The sequence below is a fragment of the Thunnus thynnus genome, chromosome 12, assembly GCF_963924715.1.
Source record: "Thunnus thynnus chromosome 12, fThuThy2.1, whole genome shotgun sequence".
In the NCBI taxonomy this organism is placed as follows: Eukaryota; Metazoa; Chordata; class Actinopteri; order Scombriformes; family Scombridae; genus Thunnus; species Thunnus thynnus.
This window is the reverse complement of record NC_089528.1, coordinates 2,166,913-2,185,478: the sequence shown is the minus strand read 5'-3', so window position 1 is coordinate 2,185,478 and position 18,566 is coordinate 2,166,913. Positions and strand designations below refer to the sequence as shown.

Below are 18,566 nucleotides of genomic sequence, written 5' to 3'. Positions count from 1 at the left end.
TGCAGCCACCACAGCTACATTTAGATGTACAGTGTATTTCTGACTATGTCACAGAGTGACCACAACATAACTTCCTGACATCAGTGACATCTTCTATACTGTTTACACACTACGTGTTCATGTAGGATGGATGATTATTTAAGCAAAATATGAATTTTCACTCGTTCACACATTAATTAACAATTTTGTTTTTCAGTGACACTTAGGAATGGTATAGTCTACACAGGAGCACTTTCACTTGAAGGGTTTTATTGAAACAAACATGGGAGGGTAAAGAAATGGTGATGGTGTTATCTCTGAACAGATAGTCACATTAGCTGCATATGAAATTCTCCTGACCTCTAGTGGAAATGTTAAGTATTGAATCAAAAAAAGGCACCAGAGGAGGTTTGACCCCATGTTGTCCCCATCACTCTAAACTAGATGACAAGGGGTCATCTTGATTCAAAATTTTGTATCATCTTCATTCTTAATTTACTACAGTTACTGGTCATAATTATTTTATATTAAAACAAATAATAATATTGTACTATTAGTTTTGACCAGAAAATCCAAATCAGTGGAGGCACAAAATGATGAGAAGAATTCCACAGATTCTTACTTGGAGTTAGAAGTCCTTGAGCAAAATAAAACATGTCACAATGTACTTGAATATGAAAACATCTTAATGCTCTCAGCCAGAGACAGAATAGAAATGTTTTGTTCTCATTAAGGCATAAACCTCTGATTCACACTTCACAGCTTATCCTGTATGTGGTGAGCAAAGTGATTTTTAAACAATAAAGCAGATCACACTTTATATGCACACCACCACAGACATGACCACAATATCCTGGAGCACAAACAGAGATATGCACTGTATTAGTTCAGAATGAGTAAGTTGTTTGTTGTTAGTTGTTGTAAGTTATGATCATGCAGCTCATGTCCAAATAGTGGTTTCTGATCCATGCAGTTAAAAAGGTTTCATCAAGGGTCCAGGTGTTTTTCATTAAAGAGGAGTTCAAACTTTTAAACACAATAAAGCCAGTAAAAAACAGTAGTATTTACATCTACTGTGACATTACCCCAAAACATTCTTCCTAAAGACTTTTACAGCCTTTTAGCTTGATATTATCAATTTAATGCAAACATAAGCAGACAATAGTGTTTCACTCCCTCTAGTGGATCACATCCCTGTTGGAGTAACAGTGACAACAAATTGACCATTTAGAGTCTAACAATACTACTGCTGTACAGTGCACTATATATCTGTGTCCTCATGTTTTTATACCTTTGCTTAATTAAAAGGTCTATTCGTTGTCTCTGTACATCAGTATATTCATAAGTATAAAATGCACTTCTGTTTTGTCTCCTCAGTTGGAATTTGCAGTGTGGTTGTTTTTATCAGGTACTTTTCTTCAAATGTCTTCTGAAACAATCTTTTTAATCTTAACATCAATGCAAAAACCAACACTTACCATTGCACCAATAGAAAACAACCACAGAAGAAGATGTTCCATTTAACTAGCCAATCATGACTTACATTTCCTTTAATGGAAAAGTGTGCGTTGGTCGTGACATCCGTGAGTAAGAACAGTGTCGCTGCCTGTCAGCTACAGGTCATCATCACACATGGACGGGCTGCATGTTTTTCTAGTTGTTCTCTTAGGTAATTATTTTGATATTACATTTTGAAGATTACATTACAATTGGTCCCATTTTGAGAATTAACTCATCAGTAACCTGCATCTTTTATAACGTGAAATGTTGCACTGTAACATTTCAACCTGCTTTAATTGTTGTGTTTGTATTCCAGGAGTTGTTTCCTGCAGTCATGATGGGATCTCTGGATCAGTGTTGGAGGTTACAGTCAGACCAGGAGACAACATCACTCTGTACTGTGACTGCAAAACATCATCTGGAGTATTCATAGTGTGGTACAGGAACTGTTCTCATGAGAACCAGCCTTCTCTTGTTCTGAGAACAAAATTTGAGCAAAGAGATGCTACAGACAAAGACTATACAAAAATTCCGAATCCATTCCCTCGTTTTCATTTGGTGAAGAACGAATCCTCTGACTCCCACGACCTGCTGATCATGAACATCACTGATTCAGATGAGGGCCTCTACTACTGTGGAACTGAACAGACCAATGTGGAGGATAAGACAACAATTTCTCTCAGAGATGTTTACACTTATGGAAATGTCACAAGGATCGTAGTCAGTAAGTAGTCTCATCTGACTTCTCTATATGTGTGAATTATCTACACAGTAAATCTAACCATTTGATCAACTAATCACCACACAGGAAGAAAATGTGGGCTTACATTAATGTGGACATTTGAAAAATAAGAAGTAGCTGAGCCTTCATGATGTCACAGTGCACATACAAACATCATTAGCTGGTCATGAGGTTGAATCCAGAGTAAAACAACTGCCTATCTGGAAGGAAATGCTGTTTCATTGTTACAAAGGATTCCTGCCAAATCAGAGACCTCTTGGATCTGAAGTGTTATGAGTCATGATAAATGTAAAGCCAATATTTTATTTTTATTTTTCTGCATAGTGAGTTTTGAGATAATTTTCCATTTGCAGATAACAGGGTCAAATGGGGAAAAAGTTTCCTGTTGCACTTACTGTTGACATTTATGAGCCTAATAAATCATAATTAAGACAGAAGCCAAATTAGAATGATTGTAGATGTGAATCTGGTTGTTTCTTTAGTCTAAAGGCAAATCTGAATCTGGGCCAAAGTGAAAAAGTGTATCTAGGAGGCAAACTCAATACTGCACCAAGAGTACTGTGAAGAGCTCAAATAATAATGGCAGTGTCTTTTTTTGCCGCTCACATAAATTATAATAAACATGTGAACAAGTTTAAATTTCCATTATGTATCTATAACATTGGAATCACAAACATTCACTCACTCGTTTGTGTTTGATTCAGACTCCAGTGAGCCAGATTACCAAACCTCAACCCACCAACAAGACTGTGGTGTGTGCTGGACGTTGCTGCTCTCTCTCTGTCCATCTCTGGCTGTTCTCTCCTCTCTCCTCTTCTCTCTTTTGATTTATCAGCTCAGCCAGAAAACAGGTACCTACTGTACAGTATGTCACTTTTATCCACTTGGTCCTTCTATCCTCAGTTCATTAGATTACTTTGATGACTAGTTCTTTAAATGTTTGTAGCTTAACTTGTTATCCAGAAATATTGTCAAATTTGTATCTAAAAGCTTGTTTTTGACCTCATAACTGGCTTTAGATACAATAGTTAATATTCTTGAAGGTATTTTGTGAGGTTGACTTTTATGGTGTAATGATGCTATATTCATGTTTGCAGCTAAAGAACCTCATGTGGACCAACAAAGACCTGACACCAGAGGAACAACAGGAAATCTGGTAATTTACAGTATAAACTTGAATCACTTTTCAAAAGTATGTGACTTTCTCATGACCAACATTTTCACTTGTCACACAGGTATAAATTCTGTCTCAGATAAAATATGTTATCTAATTATATGAATAATGGCTCCATTTCATTTGGTGTTTCAATGGTGGGACCTTGGTGTTGTTCATACTGACTCATGGGCACAGCTAAATATAGTGGAGCAATTATTTATAATGCCCAATAATTAATAATCATTAATACATTGAGAAGACGTGTGCTTTTCCTGCTATGACAAGTTAAAACATCGTCAATAAGAAATGTTTATTGGTTTGCACGTTTCAATTCATCCCTCACTACAGAAATCTTTCCATTTTTGCATTTACAGTATGTAATGTTTTACACTAACACTGATCCTTGATTCTCACTCCAATGTGTTTCATAGTGAATTATACAAAATCAAAGTAGTACATCTGTATAGTACATGTTCATGATTCTAAATAACAAATGTCAAATCTCAGGATGAAGATGTGTGTTATGCTGCACTGGAAATTCGTCAAGCGTCACAGAGACCAAAGAAGAAGAAAATCCAGAGTTCTGACTTCAGCACATATTCTGCCATCAATACTTCTAGGGTGTGAAGGACCTAACAAGTTAACATTAGAAATGAATGAGAAGAGATATTCATAATCCATTGTGTCATTTAGCTCACACACTGTAGAAAAGTTGAGCAATATAGTCAACTACAAACTCCTGCTGAAACAGAGGAATTTATTCCTTTTTTTCCTTTTTTAAGCCAATACGAAACAATAGCACCAAAAGGCTTACTCAATATTCAAAAAAATTAACAATTTTTCTCCACCATCCAATCAACCGTTCTCTGTTCAAGCTTGTTTTGATTTTAGTCACAGAGACAGTTGATGTAAAAAAATTAAAACATGACCTTTGACCCCTGAAGCAGATAGTTAAAGGCGATGTAGTGTATAATGCATTTTTTCGGGTTTATATTTATATTCGGGGGCTCTACTGGAATATCTTTGCATGATTTAGAGTTTAAAAAACTTTTTATTTATCAGTACTGGCCCTTTATGCAGCCCCTCAGTCTGAAACAGGCCATTTTAGCTCCTGTCTCTTTAAGGCCCCCGTCCTGATAAGCCCACTCTGTTCTGATTGGTTAGCTTCTGGAAGCTCGACAGACGGAGGCTATGTGAACAGGAGTCAGATTTAATTTATTTTTCTCTTTCTTTACTCAAAATGGAAACTTCTCAAATACGTATATCCGTACATGTTTGAGCCCAAATCCGATTCAGATTATGCAATTTGACAATGCGAACAACCCATGGAACAACCTTAGCAACAAAGGCTACAGAACAGACAGACGTTTGTGGGTGCAAGATAAGAAGTGTTAATGATTTTTGAACCCTGCTGTTATGATCACGCTCATATTTTGTCTTTAGAAGTCAGTGTTAACATTAACTTGTTGTGCGACAGGGGCATGTGCATTAATGTAAACATGCATGTGCTGGAACAAGGAGGTGATTGGTTCACCAGCTCCTTCACTTGACTACTTTTGGATAGCGGCCCACTATACAAGGTAGCATCTTCACTGCACAAAATGTAATTAATAATTAACATTATCTTCAAGATATACTTACACACACCTGTTTACATGTATCTAAACAAGTGTGTGCTGAGACAAGGAGGTGATTGGTTCACCACTTGATTGGCTCCTTTAGGATAGCGGCCCACTATACAAGGTAGCGTCATCACTGCACAGTGGCAAAATGTATCTCCCTCCTCTCCTAATTGGTTACATTTATTGTATCCTCACTTTGATTACATGTAGCCTTTGTTATGCCCTGAAGTGAAAAAGCTCAATGTATTTTTATCATATCACATTGTAAACAGAGTAAAACATTTCACTGTAAATTTTGCTGTTGTGATTTTCTTTTAATTTTCTGTTGACTGTTTCTAATTGTTTGATATTGTTAGAGTTGTCCACACTGTTAGTGACATTTACCACATTATATATGGGTTTGTTGCTGTTCTTCATATAGATTTATAACAGAGCAGATGCATATTGTGTTTTTCTTCACCACTTAATTAATCAACTTTACAAAAATGTATAATAAAAAGCATGTTTGTTATTGCTGATTACAATTTGCTTCAAGTTTTTTTAATTGTAATCGATCTGTTACATTACAAATGGCAGCGACAACTACTTGTCTGTATCACGACATGTTTTCAGTCAATTTCCTGTTTTTATCTAGCCATCAGCCTCTGACTCCCTGTTTTATACAGTTCTAAGTATTTGTAATGTTGGAGATGATTCAGCTCAGAGAGTAACTGAAAGTAATGAATGTGTTCCATGGATACTTCTTCCTTCATATTTATTACAAACTGTTTTGCCATCCAGTTTCAAAGATGTTACCAGACAATAAAGGGTTAACAGTGAAGTTAACCTCAACCATCATGAAGTCAGCAAGGCTGACAGGAAACCCACACTGACAAACAGCCCCTCATGCAACAGCAAACTGCAACATGCAGATAGACTAAAGCTGCAATTTAGTGGTCTGTTGAAGGTGTTTGTGCACGTCCTTACTGTGTTTTTTTCTTGTTTCAGGTTTGTTTGTAGATTTGTTTGTTTTTACTTTGAATAATCACTAAGATGAAATTGAAGAGATCAATTAAAACATGTTTTATATAAGTTTACTGTAAAAATGTTTATGAAGTGTTCACATGGTATTGATCTGCACTGACTAAGAGAAAGTGGTCTGCTGTTTACTGTAGGTGTGAATGATGCTCAAGTATTTTTAGCTACAGGAAAAGTCAAACACTGTTTACCCTCATGGCCTATAGTGTCTCCAGTAAGTCCTCCAAATTAAACACCAAAATACATTGTTGACTCAGAGTGACACATACAAGAATTTTCTGATCTATTTTCTGCTCCTATCAACAGTAATTGGGGAGAATCATTTGTCGCTTCTGTGTCTTACAAAATTAAAATGAGCACTGTCTTAAGGTTAGGAAACCCTCGTTATTGTGGATACAATAATAACTACATGGTTAAGATTAGGTGATGATAGTGGATATGGTTTAAAAAACAGAGTTGTCTTTCATTTGGAAACACGGTATGAACAGTGATCTGCTGTGTTACAGCTACTAGACTTCTTTCATTTGAATGTAAATGTTACAGGAATCGCCTGGCAGCACCAATGTAACAGTGAATAACCTGAAATTCAGGAAAGAACAAATGAGACCAGGAGATGTTGCTGGTTTCATCCAAATCCTCTGCCGTAATTTATTAAACATATTTTTCCACCAAGTGCATGTCTTTCCATTTACATCATTGTATATCCAATGTATTTTTAACAGAAAAAAAAATCTAGTTATATTGTCCACATGGACACACTCATATCAAATAAACATCAACTTATAGATCAATAAGATCAGTAAGGTTTACAGGAAACCCACAATGACAAACAGCCCCTCATATGACGGCAGCGCTCAACATGCAGACAGACTGAGGCTGCAGATTAGTGGCCTTGTTGTGGTAAAATCTCCAAATGGGCCAATAAATCTTCAGGTCACCCACAACTTAGCATTAAACTCAAAACTTATAAGAGAAAGACTCAAAGAAATACACTGGTAGCTGGTAGAGTTCAATGTGAATAGGTTTACTGAGCATAAAGAGCAATACAAAGCAAACCGAGGCCTTGATTTCTGGGATAAAGAACCTAATGCAAAATCATAAAACATTCAATTATATACCTCTCATAACCCCTCCTAATGTGGAGCTTAATTTCTGAACTCCACCTCGCTTGACCTTGACACTTTGGTAATAATCCAGACATGACTCATCTCAGAAAAAAATGGTGTCACAAACTTCTCTAACATGTATCAATTGTATCTGGCATTTTCCACATTTCTCACAATACACATGGCCTAGCGGCCTTCACTCATTGCATACAGAAAATCAAAATGTGACATTACTGATCATCACCTTCCAAATTCCCCTGGGAACTGTCTCTTATTGATGTAAATGTTATCTTTAAACAGTTACTAGCATAACTGATTGTAGGGGACATCTGTCTCCACCACAGCCTGCTGAAGGTATTGAACGGCTTCATTTTGCACGTTTCAGTGTAGATGTTGAGAACACAGATCATCCTTCAAATCACACACACACAAACCACAGATGACAGAGAAGCTTCTGGTCTGTTTTGTTTTTTTCCTCTTGATCATTACATTACATCACATTACAATGGTATACAGTAAATCTCCACTGAGTGTTGTTAAGGCAGATACTATACAACAAAGCCAGAATGTAGCAGCTCTGCAGCCACCACAGCTACATTTAGATGTACAGTGTATTTCTGACTATGTCACAGAGTGACCACAACATAACTTCCTGAGATCAGTGACATTTTCCGCACTTTTTACACACAATTAATCACATTAGCTGCATGTGAAACTCTCCTGACCTCTAGTGGAAATGTAAAGTATTGAGTCAAAAAAAAAAGGCGCCAGAGGAGGTTTGACCCCATGTTGTCCACATCACTCTAAACTAGATGACAAGGGGTCATCTTGATTCTAAATTTTATATTATCTTCATTCTTAATTTACTACAGTTGCTGCAACTTTATATTAAAACAAATAAATATATTGTTCTATTAGTTTTGACCAGAAAATCCAAATCCCTGGAGGCACAAAATGATGAGAAGAATTCCACAGATTCTCACCCAAAATAAGAAATTATTGAGCAAAATAAAACATGTGACAATGCACTTGAACATGAAAAAATCTAAATGCTCTCAGCCAGAAACACAACAGACATGTTTTGATCTCATGAAGACATAAACCTCTGTTTCACTCTTCACAGTGTATCCTGTATGTGGTGAGCAGAGTGATTTTTAAACAACAGAGCAGGTTGCTGAGCAGATCACACCTTACGTGCACACCGACACAAAGGTGAGCAGCGTGTACTTGAGCACAAACAGAGGTATGCACTGTATTAGTTCAGAATGAGTAAGTTGTTTGTTGTTAGTTGTTGTAAGTTATGACCATGTAGCTCATGTCCAAATAGTGGTTTCTGATCCATGCAGTTAAAAAGGTTTCATCAAGGGTCCAGATGTTTTTCATTAAAGAGGAGTTCAAACTTTTAAACACAATAAAGTCAGTAAAAAACAGTAGTATTTACATCTACTGTGACATTACCCCAAAACATTCTTCCTAAAGACTTTTACTGCCTTTTAGCTTGATATTATCAATTTAATGCAAACATAAGCAGACAATAGTGTTTCACTCCCTCTAGTGGATCACATCCCTGTTGGAGTAACAGTGACAACAAATTGACCATTTAGAGTCTAACAATACTACTGCTGTACAGTGCACTATATATCTGTGTCCTCATGTTTTTATACCTTTGCTTAATTAGAAGGTCTATTCGTTGTCTCTGTACATCAGTATATTCATAAGTATAAAATGCACTTCTGTATTGGCTCCTCAGTTGGAATTTGCAGTGTGGTTGTTTTTATCAGGTACTTTTCTTCAAGTGTCTTCTGAAACAATCTTTTTAATCTTAACATCAATGCAAAAAACCAACACTTACCATTGCACCAATAGAAAACAACCACAGAAGAAGATGTTCCATTAGACTAGCCAATCATGACTTACATTTCCTTTAATGGAAAAGTGTGCGTTGGTCGTGACATCAGTGAGTAAGAACAGTGTCGCTGCCTGTCAGCTACAGGTCATCATCACACATGGACGGGCGGCATCTTTTTCTAGTTGTTCTCTTAGGTAATTATTTTGATATTACATTTTGAAGATTACATTACAATTGGTACCATTTTGAGAATTAACTCATCAGTAACCTGCATCTTTTATAATGTGAAATGTTGCACTGTAACATTTCAACCTGCTTTAATTGTTGTGTTTGTATTCCAGGAGTTGTTTCCTGCAGTCATGATGGGATCTCTGGATCAGTGTTGGAGGTTACAGTCAGACCAGGAAACAACATCACTCTGTACTGTGACTGCAAAAGATCATCTGGAGTATTCATAGTGTGGTACAGGAACTGTTCTCATGTGAACCAGCCTTCTCTTGTTCTGAGAACAAAATTTAAGCACATAGACACAACAGACAAAGACTATTCAAACTTTCTGAATCCATTCCCTCGTTTTCATTTGGTGGAGAACAAATCCTCTGACTCCTACGACCTGCTGATCATGAACATCACTGATTCAGATGAGGGCCTCTACTACTGTGGAACTGAACAGACCAAGCTGGAGGATAAGACAACAATTTATCAAAGAGATGTTTACACTTATGGAAATGTCACAAGGATCGTAGTCAGTAAGTAGTCTCATCTGACTTCTCTATATGTGTGAATTATCTACACAGTAAATTTAAATTTGATCAACTAATCACCACACAAGAAGAAATTGTGGGCTTACATTAATGTGGATATTTGAAAAATAAAACGTAGCTGAGCCTTCATGATGTCACAATGCACATACAGAATATATTAACTGCATCATCATTACCTGGTCATGAGGTTGAATCCAGAGTAAAACAACTGCCGATCTGGAAGGAAATGCTGTTTCATTGTTACAAAGGATTCCTGCCAAATCAGAGACCTCTTGGATCTGAAGTGTTATGAGTCATGATAAATGTAAACCCAATATTTTCTATGTTTATTTTCATGCTGAGTGACTTTTGAGATAATTTTCCATTCACAGAAAACAGGCTAGAAGGGGGAGAAAGTTTCACATTGCATTTACTGTTGACATTTGCAAGCCTAATAAATCATAAATAAAGACATCAGCCAAATTATTGTAGATAATTATGTAGAAATAGATTGTAGATGTGATTCTGATTGTTTCTGTAGCTTAAAGGCAATTCTGAATCTGGGCCAAAGTTGAAAAAGTCATGTATGATTTTGTTTCTACAAATGTGTGCACTTTAATTAGGGATGGAGCAGGTAAACCATCATGATGCTAAATACAACAAAGAATATTGCATATAAAACAGACAGGTGACAAATTAAAGGAAAACCCGGTACAGCTCTGAAAGCTTAACCCCCTCTGTGAGGGGATCTGGTGGCTCTGTTATGCTGTGGGGGGCATTTTGCTGACATGGTTTGGGTCCACTTGTCCCCTTAGAGGGAAGGATCACTGCAAATCAATACAAAGTTGTTCTGAGTGATCACCTTTATCCTATGATGAAATATTTCTATCCTGATGAGAGTGGTCTCTTCCAGAATGACAATGCCCCAATTCACAGGGCATGAGGGGTCACTGAATGGTTTGATGAGTATGAAAATGATGTGAATCATATGCTATGGCCTTCACAGTCACCAGATCTCAACCCAATTGAAACCTATGGGAGATTTTGGACTGACGTGTTAGACAGCACTCTCCACCACCATCATCTAAACATCAAATGAGGGAATATCTTTTTGAAGAATGGTGTTCCTCAGCCTCAGTGTGTGTATGTGTGTGGATAGGTTTTATACAGGAAACAAAAAACATAAACATGTCTTTATTTCCATTATGTATCTATAACACTGGAATCACAAACATTCACTCACTCGTTTGTGTTTGATTCAGACTCCAGTGAGCCAGATTACCAAACCTCAACCCACCAACAAGACTGTGGTGTGTGCTGGACGCTGCTGCTCTCTCTCTGTCCATCTCTGGCTGTTCTCTCCTCTCTCCTCTTCTCTCTTTTGGTTTATCAGCTCAGCCAGAAAACAGGTACCTACTGTACAGTATGTCACTTTTATCCACTTGGTCTTTCTATCCTCAGTTCATTAGATTACTTTGATGACTAGTTCTTTAAAAGTTTATAGCTTAACTTGTTATCCAGAGAAAACCTTGTTTTTAACCACATAACTGGCTTTAGATACAATAATTAATATTCTTTAAGGTATTTTGTGAGGTTGGTTTTCATGGTGTAATGATGCTATATTCATGTCTGCAGCTAAAAAACCTCAAGTGGACCAACAAAGACCTGACACCAGAGGAACAACAGAGAATCTGGTAATTTACATTATGAATTGAATCACTTTTCAAATGTATGTGACTTTCTCATGACCAACATTTTCACTTGTCACACAGGTATAAATCCTGTCTCAGATAAAACATGTTATCTAATTACATTAATAATGGCCGGATTTCATTTGGTGTTTCAATGGTGGGACCTTGATATTGTTCATACTGACTCACTGGCACAGTTATATATGATGGAGCAATTATTACTATTTATTAATTAATACATTGAGAAAGACGTGTGCTTTTCCTGCTATTAAAATATTGTAAGTTAAAATATTGACAATGATAAATGTTTATTGGTTTGCATGTTTCAATTTATTCTTCACTACACAGATCTTTCCATTTTTTCACGTACAGTATGTGATGTTTTACACTAACAACACTGATCCCTGATTCTCGCTCCAATGTATTTAATAGTGAATTATAGAAAATCAAAGTAGTACATCTGTATAGTACATGTTCATGATTCTAAATAACAATTGTCAAATCTCAGGATGAAGATGTGTGTTATGCTGCACTGGAAATTCATTAAGCATCACAGAGACCAAAGAAGAAGAAAATCCAGAGTTCTGACTTCAGCACATATTCTGCCATCAATACTTCTAGAGTGTGAAGGACCTAACAAGTTAGAAATAAATGAGAAGAGGTATTCATAAGCCATTGTGTCATTTACACTGTAGTAAAGTTGAGCAATATAGCAAACTTCAAACACACACAGTTTTTTCTGACACCTGCTGAAACAGAGGAATTTATTTTCTTTTTCTTTTATTAACTGTAAGTAAATATGAAACAATAGTATCAAAAGGCTTACTCAGGATTCTAAAAATATTTCATTTTTTTCTCCACCATCCAATCAACAATTTTCATCAATCAACTTTATGTAGCCCTTCAGTTCAGCCTTTTTCTGAAACGCTCCTGATGAGCCCACTGTGTGTTGGTTAGCTTCTGGAAGCTCGACAGACTTCCAGCGGTTCCAGAGATTACATAAACAGGAGTTGGATTTCATTTCTTTTACTCTTTCTTTACTTGAAATGGAAACTTCTCAAATGCGTACATGTTAGAGCCTGAATCTGATTCAAATTATGCAATTTGACAATGCGAACAACCCATGGAACAACCTTAGCAACAAAGGCTACAGAACAGACAGACGTTTGTGGGCGCGAGATAAGAAGTGTTAATATTCTCTGAACCCTGCTGTTATGACCACGCTCATATTTTGTTTTTAGAAGTCTGTTCTCTCCATCAGTGTGACTATTAACTTGACATGCGACAGGAGTGTGTGCATGTATGTAAATATGTGTGTACTGGGACGAAGAGGTGATTGGTTCACCAGCTACCGCACTTGATTCTATTCAATTCAATTCAATTTTATTTATATAGCGCCAAATCACAACAAAAGTCATCTCAGAGCACTTTTCACGTAGAGCAGGTCTAGACCATACTCTTTAATTTACAGTGACCCAACAATTCCCCCATGAGCAAGCACTTGGCAACAGCCGTAAGGAAAAACTCCCCTTTAACAGGAAGAAACCTCAAGCAAAAGCCAGGTCCAGGTGGGCAGCCATCTGCTTTGACCAGTTGTGTTGAGAGAGAAAGAAGACTATAACAATACTATAATAGTAACAATAACAATAGTAACAATAATAATTGATTGGCTCCTTTTGGATCGAGGCCCACTATTAGGTAGCATCGTCACTGCACAGTGGCAAAATGTATCTCCCTCCTCTCCTAACTGGTCACATTTATTGTATCCTCACTTTGATTATATGTAGCCGTTGTTATGCCCTGAAGTGAAAAAGCTCAATGTATTTTTATCATATCACATTGTAGACAGAGTAAAACATTTCACTGTAATTCTTGCTGTTGTGATTTTCTTTGTTTTTTGTTGATAATTTATATTTGTTTTGACATCGTTAGAGCTTTCCACACTGTTAGTGACATTAATCACGTTATATATGGGTTTGTTGCTGTTCTTTTCTTCATATAAATTTATAACAGAGCAGATGCATCTTGTGTGTTTTTCTTCACCACTTAATCAGCTTTACAAAAACTTAAGATGAAAAGCCTGTTTATTGTTGGTGATTACAATTTGCTTCAAGTTTTTTTTTTATTGTAATCGATCTGTTACATTAAAAATGGCAGCGATGACTGCTTGTCTGTGTCACAACATGTCTTCAGCTAATTTCCTGTTTTTATTTAGCCATCATCCCCCGACTCCCTGTTTTATACAGTTCCAAGTTTTTGTAATGTTGGAGATGATTCAGCTTAGAGAGTAAAACTCAAAGTAATGAATGTGTTCCATGGATACTTCTTCCTTCATATTTATTACAAACTGTTTTGCCATCCAGTTTCAAAGATGTTACCAGACAATAAAGGGTTAACAGTGAAGTTAACCTAACCACCATGTAGCCCCTGAAGTCAGCAAGGCTGACAGGAAACCCACACTGGCAAACAGCCCCTCATGCTACAGCAGACCGCAACATGCAGATGGACTAAAGCTGCAAAATAGTGGTCTGCTGAAGGTGTTGATGCACGTCCTTACTGTGTTTTTTTTCTTGTTTTTAATTTTGTTTGAAGGTTTACTTGTTCTTGACTTTGAATATTTACTAAAATTTAATTGAAATTGATGAGATCAATTAAAACATGTTTTATATAAGTTTACTGTAAAAATGTTTATGAAGTGTTCACATGGTACTGATCTGCACTGACTAAAAGAAAGATTTTTTGGAGCCAGCATCTAGCGGCCGTTGGTGGCATTGACCTTCAATCTCAAGTTGTGGTGGTTGCCGCTTGTTCTGACCAGCCTTTCATACAGTGGAAAAAAATTAATTTATTCCAGAAAATTCTATGCCAAGCAATTTATTCAGCAAATTAAACCACCAGAAAGACATGAAAACATGCACATCTCATCCATAGAGCACATTTCTTTTATGAAAGGCAGTTTTGTTCTCATTCAGGCTCAAACCCCATCCTCATACTGAAAAGTGTATACATGGTGAATATAGTGGTTTTTGTTTTGTTTTTTTTACATCATTTGAGCATCAGTGGTTGCCGAGTACATCGCACCTTATATATGCACACAAACACAGGCAGGAAACTGTTTATGTCCCACTTAAAAAGAATGAGTCTTGTGGTTAGTGCAAGTTATGATCATAGAGCTTTGACATTAGACCTTTTCAGGGTCGAAGTACAACAGTATTAGTATTTTACAACTCCTGTAACATTACCCCAAAATAACTTAAAAACATTTTAATTTGCAGGGATTCTCACTAGATATGATCAATTTAATATTGTTGTGCACAAAATGTTGATTTTGCTCCTTTTTGTGGACTATTTTCATGGTAGACATGTGAAAGCTAATATACAAATCATGTGATTATGTCTGATAATAAGACTGGCACTCCCTATTGTCCCATTTTCTACAATAGCTTCTAACCTTATTCTGTTTTGTTGTTCAATCACAATAATTGACAATACACTGACAATTTACAGCCTAAAATCAATACAGTACATTTACACTGTGAACTGTACTTCTTCAGTCAGTATCTCAGAAAAGTATGCTGCCAAATCTTTTGAAGATATCTTGTTTAATCTTATTCTACATCTAGACCATCATGTAATGTCACACCAATAGAAAACACCCACAGAAGAAAATGTGTTGTTTGACTAGCCAATCACAACGTACATTTCCTTTAATGGAAAAGTCTGCACAGGTCACGAGACCAGTTTCATTGTCTTTCCATGCCAGATCATCATCAGTCATGGACAGGCTGCATATTTTTCTGCTCATTGTCACAGGTAAGTAAACCTCTTGAAAATTAAATGAATATAATTATATTCTGATAATGGATTCATCCCTACATTCTCAGTATTTGTAGCAGTAACCTGCGCTTATTGTGATGTGAAACGCTGGTCACATTTCAACTTGTTTTTGTGATTGTATTTATACTCCAGGAGTTGTTTCCTGCAGTCATGATGGGATCTCTGGATCAGCGTTGGAGGTTACAGTCAGACCAGGAGACAACATCACTCTGTACTGTGACTGTAAAACATCACCTGGAGTATTCATAGTGTGGTTCAGGAACTGTTCTCATATGAACCAGCCTTCTCTTGTTCTGAGAACAAAATATGAGGGAGGTGTGGTCCCCAGAGACTCTAAAGAAATTCTGAATCCATTCCCTCATTTTCATTTGCTGAAGAACCAATCCTTTCGATCCTATGACCTGCTGATCATGAACATCACTGATTCAGATGAGGGCCTCTACTACTGTGGAACTGAACGGAACATGGTGGAGGATAAGACAACAATTTCTCTCAGAAAGGTTTACAGTTATGGAAATGCCACAAGGATCACAGTCAGTAAGTAGTGTCATCTGACTTCTCTATATGTGCGAATTATCTGTCTTGAAACAGAATAGAGACTGTTGTCACAAAGTTGGAATCACACACATTGTTTAAAATGTTGTAAAATGGAAAAACTTCACAAGACCAAAACTGTGTATTTTTGCATGTATACTGTATGTATATATGCAGCAAATATAACAATTTGACTAACTGATCAAATCACCCAAAAGAACAATGTGCTCTTATATTAATGTGCATTTTTAAGAGCAATATAATTTATACATGTGGTGCCATTGTGTTCATACCTTTGTGTTTAAACCAGGAACATTAGCAATGTCAAACTGAAAGTATACTGTTTGCATTCAAGTTGTCTTGCTGTTTGATCTGCTGAAAAATGTATGTATATTTAGATTTGTAATGCAGAAGAATAGCATACACAAACATTTCTGCTAATGCCGTACTCCGCTTGCAAGCAAACAGATAAAAACAGAGCAAATGAGAAACTCATGAGTCTGATTTTTACGGTGTCACTGGCAATGTAAACCTCAGTTTCCAACAAGTTCCTGCAATTCCATTAAAAACCAACAGCCTTGTCTTAAAATTGGCATGAATTTATTCCTGGAACTATTATTCCTTTTCCTATTATTATTATTTATTCCTTGGCAACTATATACACTGACATACTTGTGAGGGAAAATTAAAAATAAAACATACTTGCTTACTTATATTGATGAAGCTAGTGAATTATCCCAATCCTAAATTCAACAAACTCTATTTGAAAATGTGAAATTTAATGATTAACTGTTGTTAAAGTTGTATCCAATGCAAAATAGCCAGGACAAGTATTGTTGATCAGTTTTAACCCATTCTACACATTCTATGCAGACTCCAGTGACTCCAGTTCATGCCCTGTTGTGTCTGTTGTGCCTGCTGTGTCCTGGGTAGTGATGTTGACTCCAGCCTTCACTGTTTTCTCTTCGCTCTTCTCTTTTATTTTGGTTTATCATCTTAATCACAAAACAGGTACCTATTCTAACCTGAAAATTGTTTACTTAATCGTTGTTCCCTCATATTATTCCCCTAATAGATGAATCTCTTTACGTGTTGTAAAATTCTTTTTTTCTCAAATAAATCATAATTAATCCTGTATTTAGTCATTTAAGGGGGGTAATGTGTTATTTTTTGTGAAAGGTGTGCATTTGCATGCTATGCAGTGTGATCCTGTTGTATTTATTTCTGCAGATAAAGACGTTCATCAGAAAATACTAAACACCAGAGGTCAAACAAGAGGGAATCAGGTATGACGTACTTTGACATTTAATTTAGAAGACTTGTTGGATGATTCATGCCACACTGTAACAGCACCTATCAGACATGCACAGGAACATAATACTGTAACAATAGAAGCCACATAATAAAGAGTCTAAATGACAAATGTCAATTTGTTTCTCAGGATGAAGATTTGTGTTTAACACGAGTTGTGTTCCAGGCTCAGCATGGACAAACCCACCAGTAGGCAGAAGATGGACAAAACAAACACTGTTTTATTCCAAAAAAGGGGGGAATTTAGTCAAAGTGCACAGTTTAAAGGTTCTACTTGTAAGAATCAGAAACTGATTCTTACAACCCATGGCTGATAAATGAGCTGTAGTCAACATCCTGGTGCTTGCGCAGGTGATGTCTTTTCCCTAGCTTACACTTCTCATAATTACATAAAAGATTTCTAACATTGTGTTTTGCACCGTGTTTCAGCAAATCATCTCTCACTTCCAGTCAGTCTTCACAATTCTACATTAAGAACCTTTAAGTTGTTATTTCCTCTTGCTTTTCCAGCCAGTTATTGTATGCGTGTGTGCAGCTGTGAGTACATGATTGATGAAGTCATGAGGCTGATAATCAGCCTCATAACAACCTCTCTCTCAATTCATTTTAAAACAGCGCTTGCTTGCTGACTTGTTTTGTTTTGTTGTTTTTTACTTAAAAAGCTGTGTGCTAGTAAAAATACCATGTTATCAAAGTTAATAAAACACTTTTCTGCTGCTGTCAAATATGTCAAATGTGACTTCTGACTTTTCTGTTGGTGTCTTAGCTCTCTTTGTTTTGATACATCTACAGTTATATTATGAAGCCATCTTATTACCAAGTAAAGAGTTGCATTAAGGATATGCTGGATGTGGGGGAAACATTCTCAAACATTCAATAATGTCTTTCAGAGACATTTAGGATTGACATATTTAAGAGCACTTATCCTCAGAAGAATTTAATAATAATAATAATAATATTTGTGTATAGAACTTTTCTTAACACAAAAAATATTCATGAATATTTATATACAGTGTACAGCCTCAAAATGCACCACTGTATGTCTTTCACTAGCAAGAACCACACCACAACAATATGCCATTTAAAGGTTTCATGGAATTCAGGAGGTATTGAATGTTGAGGATAGATGAATGAATGTGGGTGAAGGTAGAAGGAAGATGTTGTCTGTTAGGCTGGTCTGGGAGGATGTACTGAAGACCAGGCGGAGGGAGACTCATATTTCCACTCAAGATGATCACTGGCCCCCAGACAGTGCCTAGGATGAGATGTGGGAGAAGTATGCACTGGATTGAATAGGAAGGGATGGGGGGAAAGAGGGAGAGGAGGATGAAGGGATGAGGGGATAAAGGGATGATGAGGGTAGGGATGAGCAGAGGGAGGGATGAGGTAGCAGGATAAAAGGATGAAGGGAAGGGAAATGGAGGGTGGGTCGATAAATCTGAGACAAACAGGGTAGGATGGGTTGACCCAGTATAAGTA

General features: G+C 36.6%; 2 protein-coding genes and 1 long non-coding RNA gene across 3 annotated transcripts; all 3 read left to right on the top strand.

The window, feature by feature from the left end:
* Positions 1-1,574: 1,574 nt before the first annotated feature.
* Positions 1,575-4,220, top strand: LOC137193376 (uncharacterized). The gene is made up of 5 exons (XM_067604623.1): positions 1,575-1,648; positions 1,796-2,203; positions 2,926-3,072; positions 3,319-3,377; positions 3,885-4,220. Exons 1-5 carry the CDS (start codon positions 1,612-1,614, stop codon positions 4,002-4,004), a joined length of 771 nt encoding a protein of 256 aa, XP_067460724.1. The 5' UTR covers positions 1,575-1,611; the 3' UTR covers positions 4,005-4,220.
* Positions 4,221-9,479: 5,259 nt separating this feature from the next.
* On the top strand, positions 9,480-13,465 carry LOC137193375 (uncharacterized). Its single transcript, XR_010930793.1, has 4 exons — positions 9,480-9,720; positions 10,977-11,123; positions 11,350-11,408; positions 11,914-13,465. It is a non-coding gene; the product is annotated as an uncharacterized lncRNA (long non-coding RNA).
* Positions 13,466-15,159: 1,694 nt separating this feature from the next.
* On the top strand, positions 15,160-17,815 carry LOC137193374 (uncharacterized). Its single transcript, XM_067604622.1, has 5 exons — positions 15,160-15,218; positions 15,375-15,779; positions 16,650-16,787; positions 17,007-17,062; positions 17,218-17,815. Exons 1-5 carry the CDS (start codon positions 15,182-15,184, stop codon positions 17,278-17,280), a joined length of 699 nt encoding a protein of 232 aa, XP_067460723.1. The 5' UTR covers positions 15,160-15,181; the 3' UTR covers positions 17,281-17,815.
* Positions 17,816-18,566: the final 751 nt, after the last annotated feature.

Coding starts and splice junctions, on each gene's coding strand:
- LOC137193376 (XM_067604623.1), top strand. CDS start 1,612: ATGGACGGGCTGCATGTTTTTCTAGTTGTTCTCTTAG. Junction 3,073..3,318: donor TCAGCTCAGCCAGAAAACAG/GTACCTACTGTA, acceptor TCATGTTTGCAG/CTAAAGAACCTCATGTGGAC. Junction 3,378..3,884: donor GAGGAACAACAGGAAATCTG/GTAATTTACAGT, acceptor GTCAAATCTCAG/GATGAAGATGTGTGTTATGC.
- LOC137193374 (XM_067604622.1), top strand. CDS start 15,182: ATGGACAGGCTGCATATTTTTCTGCTCATTGTCACAG. Junction 15,219..15,374: donor TTTTCTGCTCATTGTCACAG/GTAAGTAAACCT, acceptor TTTATACTCCAG/GAGTTGTTTCCTGCAGTCAT. Junction 16,788..17,006: donor TCATCTTAATCACAAAACAG/GTACCTATTCTA, acceptor TTATTTCTGCAG/ATAAAGACGTTCATCAGAAA.